The 16,473-nt window shown below is 34.9% G+C and overlaps 7 protein-coding genes across 7 annotated transcripts; 4 read left to right on the top strand and 3 right to left on the bottom strand.

The window, feature by feature from the left end:
* The first annotated feature begins 553 nt into the window (after nt 1–553).
* Nucleotides 554–1,929, top strand: LOC104776068 (glutathione S-transferase DHAR1, mitochondrial). Its single transcript, XM_010500076.3, has 3 exons — nt 554–869; nt 972–1,062; nt 1,309–1,929. The coding sequence occupies exons 1-3, from the start codon at nt 812–814 to the stop codon at nt 1,799–1,801; spliced, it is 642 nt and encodes a 213-aa protein (XP_010498378.1). The 5' UTR covers nt 554–811; the 3' UTR covers nt 1,802–1,929.
* Nucleotides 1,589–3,760, bottom strand: LOC104776069 (isoflavone reductase homolog P3-like). The gene is made up of 5 exons (XM_010500077.3): nt 3,433–3,760; nt 2,851–2,985; nt 2,525–2,768; nt 2,227–2,430; nt 1,589–2,132 (listed from the first exon to the last, which is right to left on the bottom strand). Exons 1-5 carry the CDS (start codon nt 3,607–3,609, stop codon nt 1,966–1,968), a joined length of 927 nt encoding a protein of 308 aa, XP_010498379.1. The 5' UTR covers nt 3,610–3,760; the 3' UTR covers nt 1,589–1,965.
* Nucleotides 3,761–4,762: 1,002 nt separating this feature from the next.
* LOC104776067 (uncharacterized) lies at nt 4,763–5,888 on the bottom strand. Its single transcript, XM_010500075.2, has 4 exons — nt 5,659–5,888; nt 5,427–5,533; nt 5,216–5,295; nt 4,763–5,123 (listed from the first exon to the last, which is right to left on the bottom strand). The coding sequence occupies exons 1-4, from the start codon at nt 5,708–5,710 to the stop codon at nt 5,012–5,014; spliced, it is 351 nt and encodes a 116-aa protein (XP_010498377.1). The 5' UTR covers nt 5,711–5,888; the 3' UTR covers nt 4,763–5,011.
* Nucleotides 5,889–6,750: 862 nt separating this feature from the next.
* Nucleotides 6,751–9,777, bottom strand: LOC104776066 (small ribosomal subunit protein mS77 (rPPR2)). Its single transcript, XM_010500074.3, has 2 exons — nt 8,440–9,777; nt 6,751–8,035 (listed from the first exon to the last, which is right to left on the bottom strand). The coding sequence occupies exons 1-2, from the start codon at nt 9,547–9,549 to the stop codon at nt 6,977–6,979; spliced, it is 2,169 nt and encodes a 722-aa protein (XP_010498376.2). The 5' UTR covers nt 9,550–9,777; the 3' UTR covers nt 6,751–6,976.
* Nucleotides 9,778–10,255: 478 nt separating this feature from the next.
* Nucleotides 10,256–11,793, top strand: LOC104776065 (uncharacterized). The gene has a single exon (XM_010500073.3). The coding sequence runs from the start codon at nt 10,545–10,547 to the stop codon at nt 11,586–11,588; it is 1,044 nt and encodes a 347-aa protein (XP_010498375.2). The 5' UTR covers nt 10,256–10,544; the 3' UTR covers nt 11,589–11,793.
* Nucleotides 11,794–13,402: 1,609 nt separating this feature from the next.
* Nucleotides 13,403–14,608, top strand: LOC104776064 (protein RADIALIS-like 5). Its single transcript, XM_010500072.2, has 2 exons — nt 13,403–13,751; nt 14,399–14,608. The coding sequence occupies exons 1-2, from the start codon at nt 13,477–13,479 to the stop codon at nt 14,424–14,426; spliced, it is 303 nt and encodes a 100-aa protein (XP_010498374.1). The 5' UTR covers nt 13,403–13,476; the 3' UTR covers nt 14,427–14,608.
* A 1,012-nt stretch (nt 14,609–15,620) lies between these two features.
* LOC109131352 (uncharacterized) lies at nt 15,621–16,389 on the top strand. Its single transcript, XM_019242233.2, has 2 exons — nt 15,621–15,966; nt 16,063–16,389. Exons 1-2 carry the CDS (start codon nt 15,740–15,742, stop codon nt 16,082–16,084), a joined length of 249 nt encoding a protein of 82 aa, XP_019097778.1. The 5' UTR covers nt 15,621–15,739; the 3' UTR covers nt 16,085–16,389.
* The last annotated feature ends 84 nt before the right edge of the window (nt 16,390–16,473 follow it).

The following is a 16,473-nucleotide window of genomic DNA, read 5'->3' as shown; positions in this document are numbered from 1 at the left end:
TTGTTGTTTGTTTATTATTGAATTTGTATTCTTGTTGGAGCTTATCTATAATCTTTATGACTGCATCAAAACTTCTGGTGTTATCTTCTCAAATCGTATAAAAAAAAATTATAAAGAGTTTTATATGCGATAATTGATTTCTTATGTATAGTTTGTTATTAATGTACTGAAATATCTTTTTCAACTTCATCATCATCTTAAAAGATAGTAATAATAATTTTTTCTAAACTATGAACTTATACATATATCATTTTTACATAGATTATCTAGTAAACTATTGGCATTTATCCTACTACAATAGCCAAAATTATTAATCAAATCATCAAATTTATGAATCGTCAATTTTATAAATTAATATTTTATTATTAATAAATTAATAATTATTAATTTATTAATAAACTAAAACTTCTATAAATTAATAAAATTTCATTATCCTGACATTAGAGGTTTTACTGTAACGGATTTCATTCTTTTAGTAATTAAAATTTGAATAAATAATTAAATTAAACTTAATAGGGTATTTAATAAGAGACTTCGAGAGACTTTTGTTATTGCTTAAACTGAACGGTCCAAAACCTGCCGACCAAAAACATATATGGCCCTATGACTGTGCAGAGTATTTCGAATCGTCTCTTACAACGCAACACGTGAAAAAAATGATCGCATCGGGTAAAAATGGCCCACTAGTAGGTGGAGGTGTCTGGTGGTGGTGGTGTAAGAGAATTCACTTTAAGAGCTTTAGCCTTCTTCATTCACTGATTTACTCAATTATTCATCCGTCCCTGCCGACCTGCGAAATACTAAATCAAAGATGGCTCTCGAAATATGCGTGAAAGCTGCTGTCGGTGCTCCTGATCACTTCGGCGACTGTAACCCTCTTCTCTCTCTCTCTCTCTCTGTTTGATTTTTCTTGTAAAAGTTATAGAGTTCTTCAGCATCGCGATATCAAAGTGTTTATTTTGTCGTTTTAGGTCCGTTCAGCCACAGGGCTATTCTCACCCTCGAGGAGAAGAATCTTACCTACAAAATGCATCTGATTAACCTCTCCGACAAACCCCAGTGGTCAGTTTCTCTCACGCCATATACAACCCTAGATCGCTCTTATCTTGTTTCACTTGTTCCGTTAGTTGTTTGAATTTTCATGGCATAAATCTCTTAGGTTTTACTTGTAATAGTGTTGGTACTCTCATGCGCTGTGTTGATTTCTATGAATCTGAGCTATGTTAACCGGAACTTACATTTGGTTTGGTTAGTTAAAGAATTACGAGCTTAAGTGTTAACCGGGCTCATATGAATATGATGATGCAGGTTCTTGGACATTAGTCCTCAAGGGAAAGTACCAGTGCTTAAGATCGACGACAAGTGGGTCTCTGATTCCGATGTCATCGTTAATCTCCTCGACGAGAAGTACCCTGATCCACCTCTCAAGACTCCTCCTGCATTTGCCTCTGTCGGTTCCAAAATTTTTGGTACTTTTGGGACTTTCTTGAAGAGCAAAGACTCTAATGACCAATCTGAACAGGCCTTGCTTCATGAGCTTGAAGCTTTGGAGAACCATCTCAAGAGTCACGATGGTCCTTTCATCGCCGGGGAAAGAGTCTCTGCGGTTGATCTGAGCTTAGCACCAAAGCTTTACCATCTCGAAGTCGCTCTTGGCCATTTCAAAAGCTGGTCTGTCCCCTCGAGCTTGCCCCATGTCCATAACTACATGAAGGCTCTGTTCTCTCTTGACTCCTTTGAGAAAACTAAGCCTGAGGAAAAGTATGTGATCTCTGGATGGGAACCCAAGGTCAACCCTTGAAACTACCAACAACTATGAGACTATTGGTGTGATAAGGTGGTTCAATGTCTCTCTTGTGTCAGTCAAATAATGTACTTGGACCTTTTATGTTATGTATTGTATTAATGAAATAAGTTTCGTTTAGATAAGATCTGAGAACAGAATTTTAAAGGACGAGATTTTTCTTAGACAAGCTGGTTAAGAAACTCATCGACGCTTGTGTACTTGACCTCGGGGTAAAGCTCGGAAGCCTCAACTCCAGAAGAAGGATCTATAGTGAAGGAGGTGAGATCGCCCTTCACAAGTACGGTATGGATCAAACCCACCAGGAAATCCATTGGAGGCTGAGTCTCTGCAAATGCAAGTGACTCAGATGATATACTTCGGACATATTGCTACTGGATATCAAAAAATACTGATTGTAAGGTTTAAGTGAGATCATGTACCTTGGATGTTTTTAAGGAGTTCTTCCTCTGAAACATAAGTCTTCTCGAGAGTCTTACCAATCTTTCTCTCCCACAAACGAACCATATCGTTCTGCGATACAATGTTCTTGGGCGGGTGAATGTAGAGAATCTTATTAAGTGTTCTCGGGTCATCAACAGCTTTCATTGTATATGCAACAATGTCTTCTTCAGTGTTGACAATGGCTACAACACAAATAAAATAATCACACATTAGTACCACAATTGAAATTTGCAAAAATAATTGAAGATGGTGACGCTTAAAGGTACATCACTATACCTTTGACATTGCCACTGTCGTAGATTGAAACTTTATCTCTAGGAGGGGATCCGAGTCGTAAGTGGCATTGACCTAAACAACCAACGAAAAAACCAGTAAAGCAACCTGTGACCACATACGTATAAGGTATCTTTGCGGCTTCTATGGCACGCCTTATCTGAGCTTTAGTGATGAAATCTGATAGTGTTGGCTCGATGGCCACCGTACGGTCCACGTCATTGCCAAATTCTGACGGCAAGAATCTCTGGATGAAAAAAAAGATTAGTTACTAATCTATTGAAAGATCTTCTTGAGCCTAAAAGAAAGGAAGTGATATATCTAAGGACCTTAACGTTTCCAAGTTCTTTGATGGCATCAATTATATTGATTTGATCTAGAATTTGAGGCCGACCAACAGCTGAGATCACGACATCGACGAGTTTAATCGCCTTCACTAAGCTTTCTTTATCAGTTAGACTTCCCTGTCATCATTATCAGCATTCCAATCGGCAAAGACTCAGAAAGAAATGCAGAGCAATGATCTCTTTATGACATGATTTAATGAGAAGAACCCAAGCAGAAAAATAAATCTTAAGAGTATAAAAATCATTTTGACACTGATGATTGCAAACTATTTTAGGACCTCTATGTTAAGACAAATTTGAAAAGGATATGTATCTAGAATTTTCTTTTTTTCCTAGGATCTAACTAAATAATTTTCAAAAATATTATGTTTTGGAACATAAGCTTTTCAATGATAATTTCAATTTCACTAAACCTTTTTAAAAAAAAATATATCATCCTAAATGATCTAATAATTAATACTCAAGTGAGCTTACGTACGTACAGTTACAAAAAGACTCCATAAATCTTTGAGAAAACAAGATTTGAACTAGACACTCGCGGGAGAAAAGAGAGAAGTCACGTACGTAGAGTATGGTGACGCCAAGATCTCTGAAGCTCTCGACGAGTTTAGCCTTGACTGGATCGGAGAGAGACGCTTCTCTAACCATAGCGAAGGTGGCGTGGCTGGACTTGGCGCTTCCTTCGACGATGAACTTTCCGATGCGACCTGTCGCCCCAATCACCAGAATCTTGCTCGTCATCTCTTCTCTACTATTTTTTCTTCGTGTTGTTGGGTTTCAGAGAATAGAACAGAGAATAAACCGACTCATATTTGTCGTGTTTATATATATTTTTTTGTTCGGTGGAGCCAAGGACCGTGTGGGGTAAGCAGATCCGGCTCGTAGAAGAAGTAAATGAAGCCAAAGATTGGGGTCTAAACATTTTAAAAGCCTCTTTCATTTAAAAATCTATTAAACAAAAGATCTTTTTTTTAAGGATATGTATAAAGTTTTTTTTATTTACATGTAAAAGACTTTTTTTATTTGTAGAATATGTAAAAGATTTTAAAATATTAATAAGTAGTGATCTTTTATAAAAAATTTATAATTTTTGTCATACGTGAAGAAGATACATTTTTTAAATTTTGTATAGGATCCTTATTAATGTTGGACGGGCACTGGGGTAAGTTAAAGTTATCCAAGCACCCTTGGCTAATTCACTTTGACTACTACAACGTCGAAGTGCCTCAGGTATTGCATTCGCTTTCTAAAAAAAAAGAACGTATGGGATTTTAAGTTTGTTTTGGAAGTTTTCAAATTTTATCCCAACTTCATCTCTTTTCATTGACCATATTGAATGTTTATGTTTCAGGTAAATAAAACATAGCACAAAAATGGAAATAACATAGACTGACTATATTAAAATGCAATTCCAATATATCGAGTTATTGATATTCAATTAGTATACGGAGAAATCATTCCTCAATTTTTCACTATTTGTGATGAAAATATATATAGGAAAAATGGTTTATCTCGTTCCACTATATAAACGGACCAACTAAAGTAACACTAAAAACAACAAAGAGCATCGGGAAACTAAAGTAACACTAAAAAAATAACCAAGAGCATATATATGCATCGGTCCAACAACTAAAATTTTCTCAAATGTATAATTTTATTATATTATACATTTAAATGAAAAAAAAAATAATTTTATTATATTTAATATAACTTAATTTTTATTTTAAATTAAGCATAAAAAAATAAAGTAAAACCAATAGAATAGTGTTATTTGTAAAAAAAAGGTTTCTCATAATTTTTGAAAAACGATTCTCTCTGTCTCGCCACCTTTGTTTAATTTTTGAAAAACTGGATGAAAAATTCTAAATGCAGATGTCTAAACAAGGGAGGTATGTAAGGTAAAAAATGTTTATTTCTTGTAAAACACAAACCCATATCTCAGATACATAGCACATCTGCACATGTAAAATACTAAAACACATCTCTGATTAAAAAAACTCATACAATTTGTTACACTTTTCTATTCGCAATCACATACAACATGACATTAATTAAACCACCATTCATATAATATGTATATTTTGTCGACAAGTCACAGTTCACACATATATGTGACTAGCCGGGGGTGCTTGTAGCGTCACTGTTATCCAGCGATTTTGGCGATGTGAGCCACCTGGAACTGCGGTACGTATTTGTTTGGTCGACCCTCTTCCTCCCTCGGCTCATTCAAGAACGCCAAGTTGCTTCTTGTCCACCTGACCAACACATCAATTTATCAATCTTTAAAAGATTACGAGTATGATTAGAATTTTAAAACTGTAAATTTATCAAAATTTATATTAATTACCATCCACTTTTCTTGCTTTGGTTCTCAAAAAGATCTTCTACTACTTTCTTCTCCTCTTGTGATTTGCTTTGTGCAACTTCCTGCGAACAATTTCAGAGCCTTTTTTGATAATTTTACTATAATTTCTTAGTAATAATATTCAAATATCGAAATCCGAGTTTCCTAATTATCAGTGATATATATAAATAAATGAAAAGTTTGGTAATTTAACCTGAATTACCAACTTGGAAACGGCTTGAACATGTTCTTGTTCATTCTTCTTCTTTGCTTTCCAAAAAGTGTCGATCTCTTCTCTTGTTAGTGACTTGCACCTTCTCACTATGTTTATTTCGAAATAATAATTCACCATTCAGTTACTATTATATAATCAAAACATACGATATAATAATAATACATGCATGCTTATCAATCCTAAAATATATGCGTATGCTGATATTAATTACCTGAATTAGGATCCCTTACTGGAGAGTCCCATCCTGACATTAAAGAACCCATTTGCTCTTAAATCTTTCCAATTGTCCTGTTAATTTTTCTGATCAGTAAACACTAAGGTCTGTGGTATCATGTCTCAACATACTTCTAGGTATATATATAGTAGTGGCTCCATGCAAAAGTATGCAACTTATCTAGATAATTCTTATCCCAAAAGCCAAAGTAATTAAATATTTACTTCGCTATTCGGTCCAGGTTCGTATAATTTAAAAGAAGAAAACATCACAATTTTGTTTTTTTGGCTTTGGAAACCTCCGGTAATAGCCCACTGATTTTAGTAGTGGATTTGATTAAATTGATATATGGAGATAATATTATTTTAACATGGTTCCACGTTATTCCAACCTTATCTTGTCTCGTATGATTATTATTTATTGACGAATAGTAAAGTAAATTGAGTAGCTAATCTTTAGATTTGGATCCCAATTTCTTTCGTTGGAGTGGAGGTTAATTAGTCCCTCATTTCAACAAGATAAACCAAAATCTTAAGTCTCTTAAATTAAGCAATTATAGAAAGATAAACAAAAATAAAGCATAACAAAAGATTGTGCCGAAGTTTTGTACTTTTGTCTTTTGGGATCGAGATATTAATCTCTTTTTACATCAACTACTATATTAGTCGGACATAGCTGACACGTGTGCGATGCGTGGCAGACACATCAACAATCCACACATATTTACATTATCTCCTAAATATCTTGAAGTTATATATATCCACTTGATCATGTCCTATGAGTTAGACGTCAAAAATAAATGAAGTAACAAATCTAGCTAATAAAAGCAATCAAATCCATTACTCAAGTGTCCGCTTTGTTTGGTTTTTCGTAATTGGATGCGAGTTCAAAACCACTATGCTCGCCGACAAACCAAACCACTACAATTTACGTCAGTTGACAAAATCGCCTAAACCGGTTACAATGTAAACCGGTACAACATTGCCTAAACCACAGTATTGTTGCCTCAGATTTTATCAGGCATATTGATATAACACTGATAAAACTATAGAAACCCTGAAAATTAGAGAAATCAAGAAAGAAAGTTGATTTCAGAAAGAAGCTCTTCTTCTTGGAGCACTTGTTGGAAATGGAAATAGGAAAAATCTCACAGCTAAAAAGCAGCTAGTAAAGATTTCCAAAATTCTAAGGAACAAGATTATTACAGAACACAGCTACAGTATAATAATCATTGAATGAAACACGAACTCACAACATTGAACTCAGCATGATGAATAAGTTTCCAAAAAGATCACTCCACTTTAAAAGAGGCATTTCATCGTCTCATTCTACCGTATCCAGACCCAAAAGCTCGAGGTGTTCCAAGCATATCCATCTTCAGTGACTCGGAAGGCAAAAACTTTCGAGCTTCCATATGCTTATACATCCTTCTTGCATCTTTCTCAAACCCTCCTTTTTTCAACGCAGTTATAACCTTTTCAAATTCGTTAGGCCCCATCTGATCTTTCTTAGCTTCCAAAACCCCAAGAGCTTGAAGAGTCTTCTTCTCATTCCTGACCGTAGCGTACATATAGCACAAGCTCACCTGGAGCTCAAACGGTGGAGCTTCTCCTAGCTGAGAGATCTTTACCAAAAGCTGCTCAGCTTCTTCGATAAGCCCGAGATTAGCCATCCAATCAACAAGAACAGTGTATGTGATCACCCCGATTTCAATCCCATCTTTCTCAAGCTGCAACAAAAGTCTCAGTGCCTTATCCAATGAGTTCTCTCCCTTGTATGCTTGGACCACATTTGCAATGCACTTATCATCGGGTTTGTGCCCATGCCTTCTCATTTCATCAAACTTGTTTTTCGCTTTGTCTGCCTGTCCTGCTTTCCCATATGCTTCCACAAGTAAACTCCATGCTTCCAAAGGGAGTGAATCTAGATCTGCATGCATTGAAGAAGAAATCGTTGCAGCTCCATTGGCGTCTCCCATTTCTGCAAAAGCTCGAAGCAGAGCCATGTAAACTTCTTCTGAAGGTTTCATTTCCTTTGCTACCATGTCTTTCATCAACCTATCACCTAGTTTAGGCTTGCCAGCGTTTACATAGCCCATGATCATGGATGTGTAAATCTTCTCGTCTGGCCGTAACCCATAGCTCTTCAAGTTTTCAAATGCCTCAGTTGCACGCTCAAGGTTTCCTGATTTACTGTACATATGAACCAATGCAGTGGCGGTTAAAATGTCAGGAAAGATCCCATTTTGAGACATTTTCTTAAGAATTCTCTCAACATCTTCATTGCGGTTCTCTTTAGCATGGATATGGATGAGTTTTGAGTAGTCCGAGATACTTGCCTTGAACGATTTCTCATCCAGGACAAGTTCTGCCACCTGTTGAAACACCAAAACCAGCACCAATTGATTAAAACACAAAATGATCACACATCCTTGATTGCTCATCTTCCGAAGGTATGCTAGATATATGTATACAAGTATCACCATCTAGACTATCAAATTAAACGACAACAAGAATCCTATTAAAAGAACTAAAAGAAATCAAACCACAGGACTAACACGCCAGAAAATGATCATGAATATAACAATACATTAAGAAGCAATCCAATCAGCAACAAAGAAATCAAACCATAGAGCTTCAACTTAAGCCATCCGGAGAAAAAAAAGTGATTACTTTGATATCAGTGAAGAACCAACACTAAAGGAGTAAGCCATTTCCCAAAACAATAATGCATCAAAACTTCAGGTCATTTCGAGAATACAAAACTAAAAAGTCTAACCTTCAAGTATGCGTTGGTGTTTCCATCTCGCAATTGATTCAGTAAAGCAATCCAATCCACACGGTTAGGCTCCAGTAACTCAACCCATTCAGAAAGCAATCCTGAAGGATCATCTCCCTCCTGCAAAGACTCGAGCTTCTCCATAACCAATTTACACTTGCCAGTTACAGGTTTAGGCTCTTTCCAATCAGCCTCTTCCTCAGCTTCATGGATTTTATCAGCAACTTTACCCCATTTCGGATCCGATAACTCAAGCCCATATATCTTGTACTTGAACTTCCCCTTACGTTTAGGAAGAGAGACACTCCGAGGTTCAACTTCATCAGAGGCAAAAGACCCTTCTTCTTCTTCTACCCCATCCACTGTTTCAGATTCCCTAATGGAATTATCCAAATCACGTTGCTGTTCCAAACTCTCATAAAACTCAGCGTCTTCCATCTTCTCTCTTGCCCATTTGAATCTAAGCTCTCTAAGCAAATCCCCACGAATACCAATTTCTCCAGCAAACCTACACATCTCCATCACTTCAGGAGACTGAACGTATTGCTTCATCTTCTCTTTCTTCCTCTCTTTCTCCATATCTTTCAACACTGTATTACTAACTTCCCATATAGTAGCCCACAGATCATCGCTAAACTCAGATGACGGCGAAGGTGGAGCTGATCCAACTTTATTGAACCCACCTCTTTCGATCTCTTCCACAACTTTCTCAACGATAAGCAGAAGCATACCATCAACCATCTTCTTGTCACAATCTGGGTAAGCTTCAGAGACTTTCCCACGCATTATCCAAACGAATCGAGAGAGGAACTCGTTCGTCGTCCCATCTTCGTCTTCGTCTTCATCCTGGTCGATTGAGTCGTCAATGGCTGCACTAGACTCACTGAGTCGGGACTCGCGAGTAAAGTGGAAATATCGATTGAAATCTGAAATGGGTCTAGGGATTTCGGCATTTTTGAGTGGGTTTTGGTCTTCGTAGCTTCTCAGGTGACGATCAGAGTGAGAAATTGACGATGTAATGGCGGAGAAGTTTCTGCATAAAGTTGGGGTTTTTGAAGATAATAGTGAAATGCGATGGATCGCTTGTCGAGAGACAAGGAAAGATTTCATCTTTTTTTTTTTCTCCCAAGGTTTAACACAGAGATGAAGGTAGATCGATAAATCTCGGCAAAACCCTAACAGTAGCTGAGAAATTGAGTGAAGAGGTCAAAGATCACAGAAATGGTGGTGGTACTCGAGTTAGGGTTGCCTGTGCCGTTTCTCTCGTCGTTAATTGGTATTTAGCAAAAAGAACCCTCAATTTTATGAATAATACTCTATATTACCCCGTACATCTACATTCTCTGTTTTGACCCTATAGGCTTACATTTTTAATCGGGGAAATTCTTAATTTGATTTAGTGAGAATTTTTTGATTTACAAATTATTATGATTTCTTTTTTTTTCAAATTTACAGTAAAACCTCTATAAATTAGTAATGTTGGAACCATGAAAATCTATTAATTTATATAGGTTTTAATTTCTTGATAAATTAATAATAATTACTTTAAAGAGAAGCTTTCTTTATTTGGTAAAAAACTTTAAAAAAAAAATTTAATTGTTATAACTAATATTTTTATAAAATAAATTACAAGAAAAATAAGAATTATCATGTTTTGAATATAACACTCAAAATAATTTTATATAGTAAAAATATTAAAAATAAACTCTAATAAAAATTGATGTGTTATGATTACTTTAATAAAAATATTAAAAATTATATACATATAATTAAGGTTCTACTGTATTATGATTACTTAAAGAAGGTTAGCTCGTCAGGATAAGTTTTTGACTTAAAAACTAGTCATCACAAAATTTTATACATTAGTGACCGAAACTAGATCTCATAGCTAACAAAAATTTATACTGAGTAGAAAGTATGGTGTGTGATCGACCATTCACAATGGATCATACAACACTCATCGTACGTGACGTGGAGCTAGCTTAGCTACCACACCAAACTACATTTTTTTTGTGTGTGATAGAGTAGCATATGATCTTTTAATTTAGACTGGAAAACATTATGTGAGATTTGAGTGGAAGAGTCACTCACTCACTCACTCAAGCATGGCGAAAAATGTTGGAAGCGACTCCAGCGAACCCGGGAGCATCACTTCTTCCCAGCAATCTTACCTCAAGAACTGTCCTTTCGCCGGCCACGAAGCTTCTCCGACGAATTCTGACAACACCGAGATCCTCAGTAACAAGATTTCGCCAGCGGTTGTTATAAAGACTCCGGTTCTCTCGTTTTCTTCTCCGACCAGCCTCGATTCCATCAAAGATGACGTATTTCGTACTCCTCCTGAGAACGCTTCTCCCTCCTCTGCCGCTGATTCGGATCCTGGAGTTAGGTTTTCTGAGATGAAATCTCATAAAGGTTCGAATTTTAAATCTCCGTATTCAAACGCCGAGACAACGCTTCTTTCTTCTCCACCGTCGGAAAATTTTAGGGTTTCGCAGTCGAATTCAAAGTCTCCGTCTTCTACGGCAGCGACGACCCCTGTTTCTGCTTCACCGTCGGGAAAAGTTAGGGCTTTGAAGGAGAAGTCGATCTCTCCGTCTTCTACAGCCGCGACGACGCCTGGTTCTCCTTCACCGTCGGGAAAAGTTAGGGTTTTGGGGACGAATTCGAAATCTCCGTCTTCTACGGCCGTGACGTCCCCTGTTTCTGCTTCACCGTCGGGAAAAGTTAGGATTTTGGAGACGAATTTGAAATCACCGTCCTCTACGGCTGAGACGACGCCTGTTTCTGCTCCACCGTCGGAAAAAGTTAGGGTTTCGGAGTCGAATTCGAAATCTTCGTCTTCTACGACTGAGACGACCCCTGTTTCTGCTCCACCGTCGGAAAAAGTTAAGGTCTTGGACACGAATCGTTCTTTTCCTTTTGTGGCTAATAATGGAGCTCTCAAGTCTCCTCCTGGGAGAGTTGTTAATCTCGGTCCTTCGTCTGCAACTGAAGGGGTCTCTGAAACGGAAGACTCTGGTGAAGTTATACCTTTCAAAGAAATTATTGAAGCCCTTCTTCGTAACAGTGGAGAGAAGCTTGATGAAAGAGATGAAAACGTCAGCTGTGTTGACATTCTCAAAACGTTGGGTTTGAAATTCCCCTAAATGGTTACTGATTTAGTAAGTCTTGTTTGCTTTTTGGCTCTCTCTCTCTCTCTCTGTTTTAGTTTGTTCTTGTTGGTTCTGTTACGGGATTACGCATTCAGATATTTCCTTTTTGTTGTTGATGATATGAATGCGTCGGAAAAATAGTTTGGAGCTTTTCTGTACTGTTGCTTCAACTACAAGTAAATGATTAAGTATTTATGTTTGGAAATTTCCAAAAAAAAAAAAAAAAAAAAAAAAAAAAAAAAAAAAAAAAAAAAAACATTATGTGAGATATTGACATGTCTTAAAACTTGTATAGCTGATATGTGGTAAACGTATATGTTTGCTGTCCCAAGGCGGCACGGTCTAAAAGGTGATATGTTAAGCTATGAGACTACATAATATAATTAATCTCCAAATTCTTATATATTTTTTTTTAAAAATCAATTTTAATATATCTAACTTTTGTTAAATAAATATAAATTATGAAACATATAACTTGTTATAAACTTACAGCTATAACGAAAATTTCATTTTCATAAAACAGAAAAGGATATTAAAAGACACAAGTATGAGTAAGAATCAATGCAGAGATAGGGATATGGGAATTTTATCCCAAAAGAAGACGATAATATCTCTTATGGTATTATTCTTTTTTCAGCAAATTTTAAGTGGCTCTTATCAAAATGGTTGTCGTCCAAATTTGCTTTCCTCCATCACACGAGATAAGTTGTTAGAATCAAAACAAAAGTGCCCAAGAGTATCGATCCATATATCTCCTTTCAAAGTATATATATTATTATTAATTACTGTGTATACATAATCGATTATAGCATAATGAATTAAAAGTTATGTAAATTAACCCCCGTGAAGTTTGGTACTGGAGATGACAGACATATCGAATCCGTTATTCAATCTTAAAAGTTAATTACATCAAACGATTATGTTTGTCTTTTCACATCAGACGATGATTATGTACAACCATATGGTTGCATAACCATTTCTTAATTCTTATGTGAAGAAACTTTTATCATTCACCGTATCAGCACATTTGTTCGAGTTACATACATTATAAGCTAAGGTGAATCTGATTCATTGGAGTATAAAATACGGGATCTTGTTTGTCCACTCTTTTTTTTTTCTTTGTATTCTAGTGTTTAACTTTTTCTTATAAGATTTTAGTGGTTCCTTATTTGATTGATTATGTTTAAAAATTATTAAAAAAAAAAAAGACGATTCCTTATATGTCACATAGTATAATTACTAAAAGGTCTGGATTTTCGTTCAGGATATTCCAATTATCATAACAAAGTAAAAAAGATTTGAATCACAACGTATTTTTACGTAATATAATTATGTTATATACAACTAGCTAGCGTGTTAAAATTTAAATTATAATTTTCAAAAATAAAAAACAAATTAAGAAACAAACATACAAAACGTGAATATTTTAATAAAACTAGTTTTACAGTGTTTTACAACTATTATACGAAAATGTCAAGAAATTCAGTTGTTTCGCTAACGATTATTCAGTTTCTACTATACAATGTATATACCATTTATATACCATTTAAACTAATTACAGAACAAATCATTGTAAAAGGGTTGCTAATAGTATTAAAGTTCATAGAACACATATGCACGTTAATTAATGGTTGACTTCTCGACACTATTCTCTCAAAAACCATATGGACCCAAAAAAATGTAGACCCATAAAAACATTATAATTCTTTATTTTGGTATATATAACCTAAAAAAATGGATAAATACTACAACTTGCGGAATCTCTCAACTCTCTTTCCCTCCATATAAGGAGCCTATTTTGGCATTCGTAACTTAGCATCGATCCCTTTTCTTTCTCTTCTACCGTTTATATTCTCATATTTTTTTTGTTTTCCAAAAGAAAATGGCCTCAAGTTCTATGAGCTCGAGTTCATCTTGGACGTCAAAGCAAAACAAGATGTTCGAGAGGGCTTTAGCCGTTTACGATAAAGACACTCCCGACCGTTGGCAAAACGTCGCTAAAGCTGTTGGAAGTAAATCTGCGGAGGAAGTCAAACGTCACTACGACATCCTCGTTGAAGATCTCATGAACATCGAACAAGACTTAGTACCTTTGCCTAAATACAAAACCGTGGATGTTGGAAGTAAATCAAGAGGCATCAATGATTTTGATTTGAGGTAAAAAAACTTTTGTCCTACCAAATCTTCTAGAATCTGTGGTCGTACTAGCAATGGCTAGGACCAAATTTTTAGATTTTTCATTAGTTTTTTTTTTTTTTTTTTTTTGTGATTTAATAGAAAACATCCGTAGTGAAAATCGTTTCAATATCTGAGAAGAGTCGGACTAATATGAATTAGTTCTTTTGGTAGTAGTATATATGTTAATATTAGTGATGCATGTTAGACTATACTATATAATAAAAAATAATGTATATATGTATAATAATAATAAGAAACATGCAACCACACGCACCATCCCTTCTATTTCCGGCATTCTCATTAAAAGGAAAGGAGTCACATGAAATCTAATCCTGTTTGTGCATTATCACATGCTCATTGTCCTCAACTTTGAATCTTATATATGTATGAATAAGATGTTAAATATAGTGTATATAACTAATTTAATTTTATTCGTATATGACTATAGATATAACCGTATATAGGTGTATGCAAAAGTGATTCTAACTTTTCACTGGTCGATGATGAACAAAAGTGTTATCTTAGATCAGCAACAGCAAAACTGGAAGTCGGAAAGGCTTTAGTTAATCAAATACTCAAGTTGTACTAACTTTTGTTAATAACTTCATCGGTTTTTTTTGGGACAGGTTAATGAAGAATATGAGAATCCAGTGAAAAAAAGTCTGTTACGTTGATGTGAAGATTGCTATGTAAAGATTCAAAGGAATGTGTTTCTTATTTGCTTACTGATGAGTGTATCGCTCCCTTTCCATTGTGCTTATTCTTATTTATTTAATTTCACATCTATCATGTAGCTATTGTGGTTTTCTCTATTTATATATAATTCGATTATTAAATCCTTGTTGCGAAATTTGCTTTTGTTCTATTGATGGGTTTTGTTATTAATATAAAAGTAGCTTACATGAATTGAAGAGGCAATATGTATAGTTCCACTGCCACCTAGTAATCTAGATGTTCCCATTTACGTAATCTTAGTTTCTGAAACCTGTGATGAACTATATATGTGTTATTGCTATTTGAAGCATCTAAAGTGACCAACCATGGTTGAATTCGTAGTGGAAAACTTCGAACTCTTATTTTCCTGTCCTATATAAGAGTTATGAACTCTAATAATCCTGTAATAATTATTGAACCGATATGATCAGTTAGTTAACGGGGGTGTATTCAACTTGACATTTTAGGTGATTTTCATAAAAATTATAAATATTATGTTATTCAATCATGGATTTTAAAAAGTATCATGAAATTCATTGTTATTAAACTGATGATTTAAAAATCTTCTTTAAAATCCACTGTTATTCAAAACAGTTTGTGGATTTGGATTTTCATAAGTTTCAGAGATTCTGAAGGATTTGAGAATATTTGTTTAGTTAAAAAGACAAAAATCCAAATCTCATGGTTTTATGTGGGATTTGAGAGAATTTTACCAAAAATCATATCAACTTCCCTAAAATCTATCAAAATTCCAAATTTACTATATTTCATATAATCTTTCAAAATCATTGTTTCAATACATCCCCAACATGTAACGTATGATGATATATCTTAATATAAACTTAAATATATATATATATACTAAATAAATAAATAAAGTACATTTATAAAATTTAAAAGAAACGATATTAATTACCATACATGATACATGGACCCAATAAAATGAATACGGAAATAACCACAAAACTGATGATGCCTAATTTGGAACTCGCATGAAAACTAAAGCAATCTCACGTCAAACTATTTTCAGCGTAACCGCCACTAACGGCGGATCGTTACACTGGTAAATAGAACCATATTAAATTAAATTTTCAATATCCTTCGCATATAAATATAGAACTTTCAAATTAGACCAAAGAAAACACGATAAACACGTAAAAGTAAATTTTCTTTACAGCTTAAACCATTTTATTACCCACTAGTTTTAATAAAACAAACAAAAAGAAGAAGAAAAATAGTTTGTCGGAGACAAGATGGCGAGAATATCGATGGCTGTGGCTGTGGTGTTGTCGGTGATGCTACTCGTCTCGATAAACTCTGTGAAAACCTTGGCCGAGGAACAACCGACGGTTGGACAGAGAGTAGACTCTGCCGTGACGGGTGTCAACAATGCATTCAATGAACACGGCGGTCCACAGGCCGTTGACTCCGTATCCTCGACCATCAAATCTGTTTACGGATGGTTCAGTGATAAAGCCAAGTATGTCTACGATTCTATTTGAGTTTGTTCCATTAATGATGTCTAATACTAGTTTCCATAATCACTTCTTGAGATATATATATTTTTTTCCTCTAGGGAATGGGGAATCCACTCCTAAAAGGAGGAATAAGCAAAGTTTTATCTTAATTTGCGGTGCGCTTTATATACCAAAAAGAGTTGAAGATCGGACCATTGAAAAAAAAGAAAGAAAAAAGAATCGACTTGTGTAACTAGTTTTATTTATTTCATCTTCGATATGCATATATGTAACCCTATGTCTTCAAACAAAATGCATGAGCTCGATTATTATATATCCCTCTAATCAAACCGAACGTATAAATCATTTTCTCAAGCAATAGATATGATCATGCATGCATCAATGTAATTTCATAAAGATGGATATATTAACATACGTTTATGTTGCTTGGCCTATATCTATATTAGATAAAGGTCTATTAGACTCTCTATGTATATCATTGTTTTAAAAATCGGCCTACACAAAACGGT

Source organism: Camelina sativa, chromosome 3 (genome assembly GCF_030686135.1).
Source record: "Camelina sativa cultivar CO46 ecotype springtype chromosome 3, ASM3068613v1".
NCBI lineage: Eukaryota > Viridiplantae > Streptophyta > Magnoliopsida > Brassicales > Brassicaceae > Camelina > Camelina sativa.
Note: the sequence above shows the minus strand (reverse complement) of the source record. Positions and strands in the feature narration are given on the sequence as shown.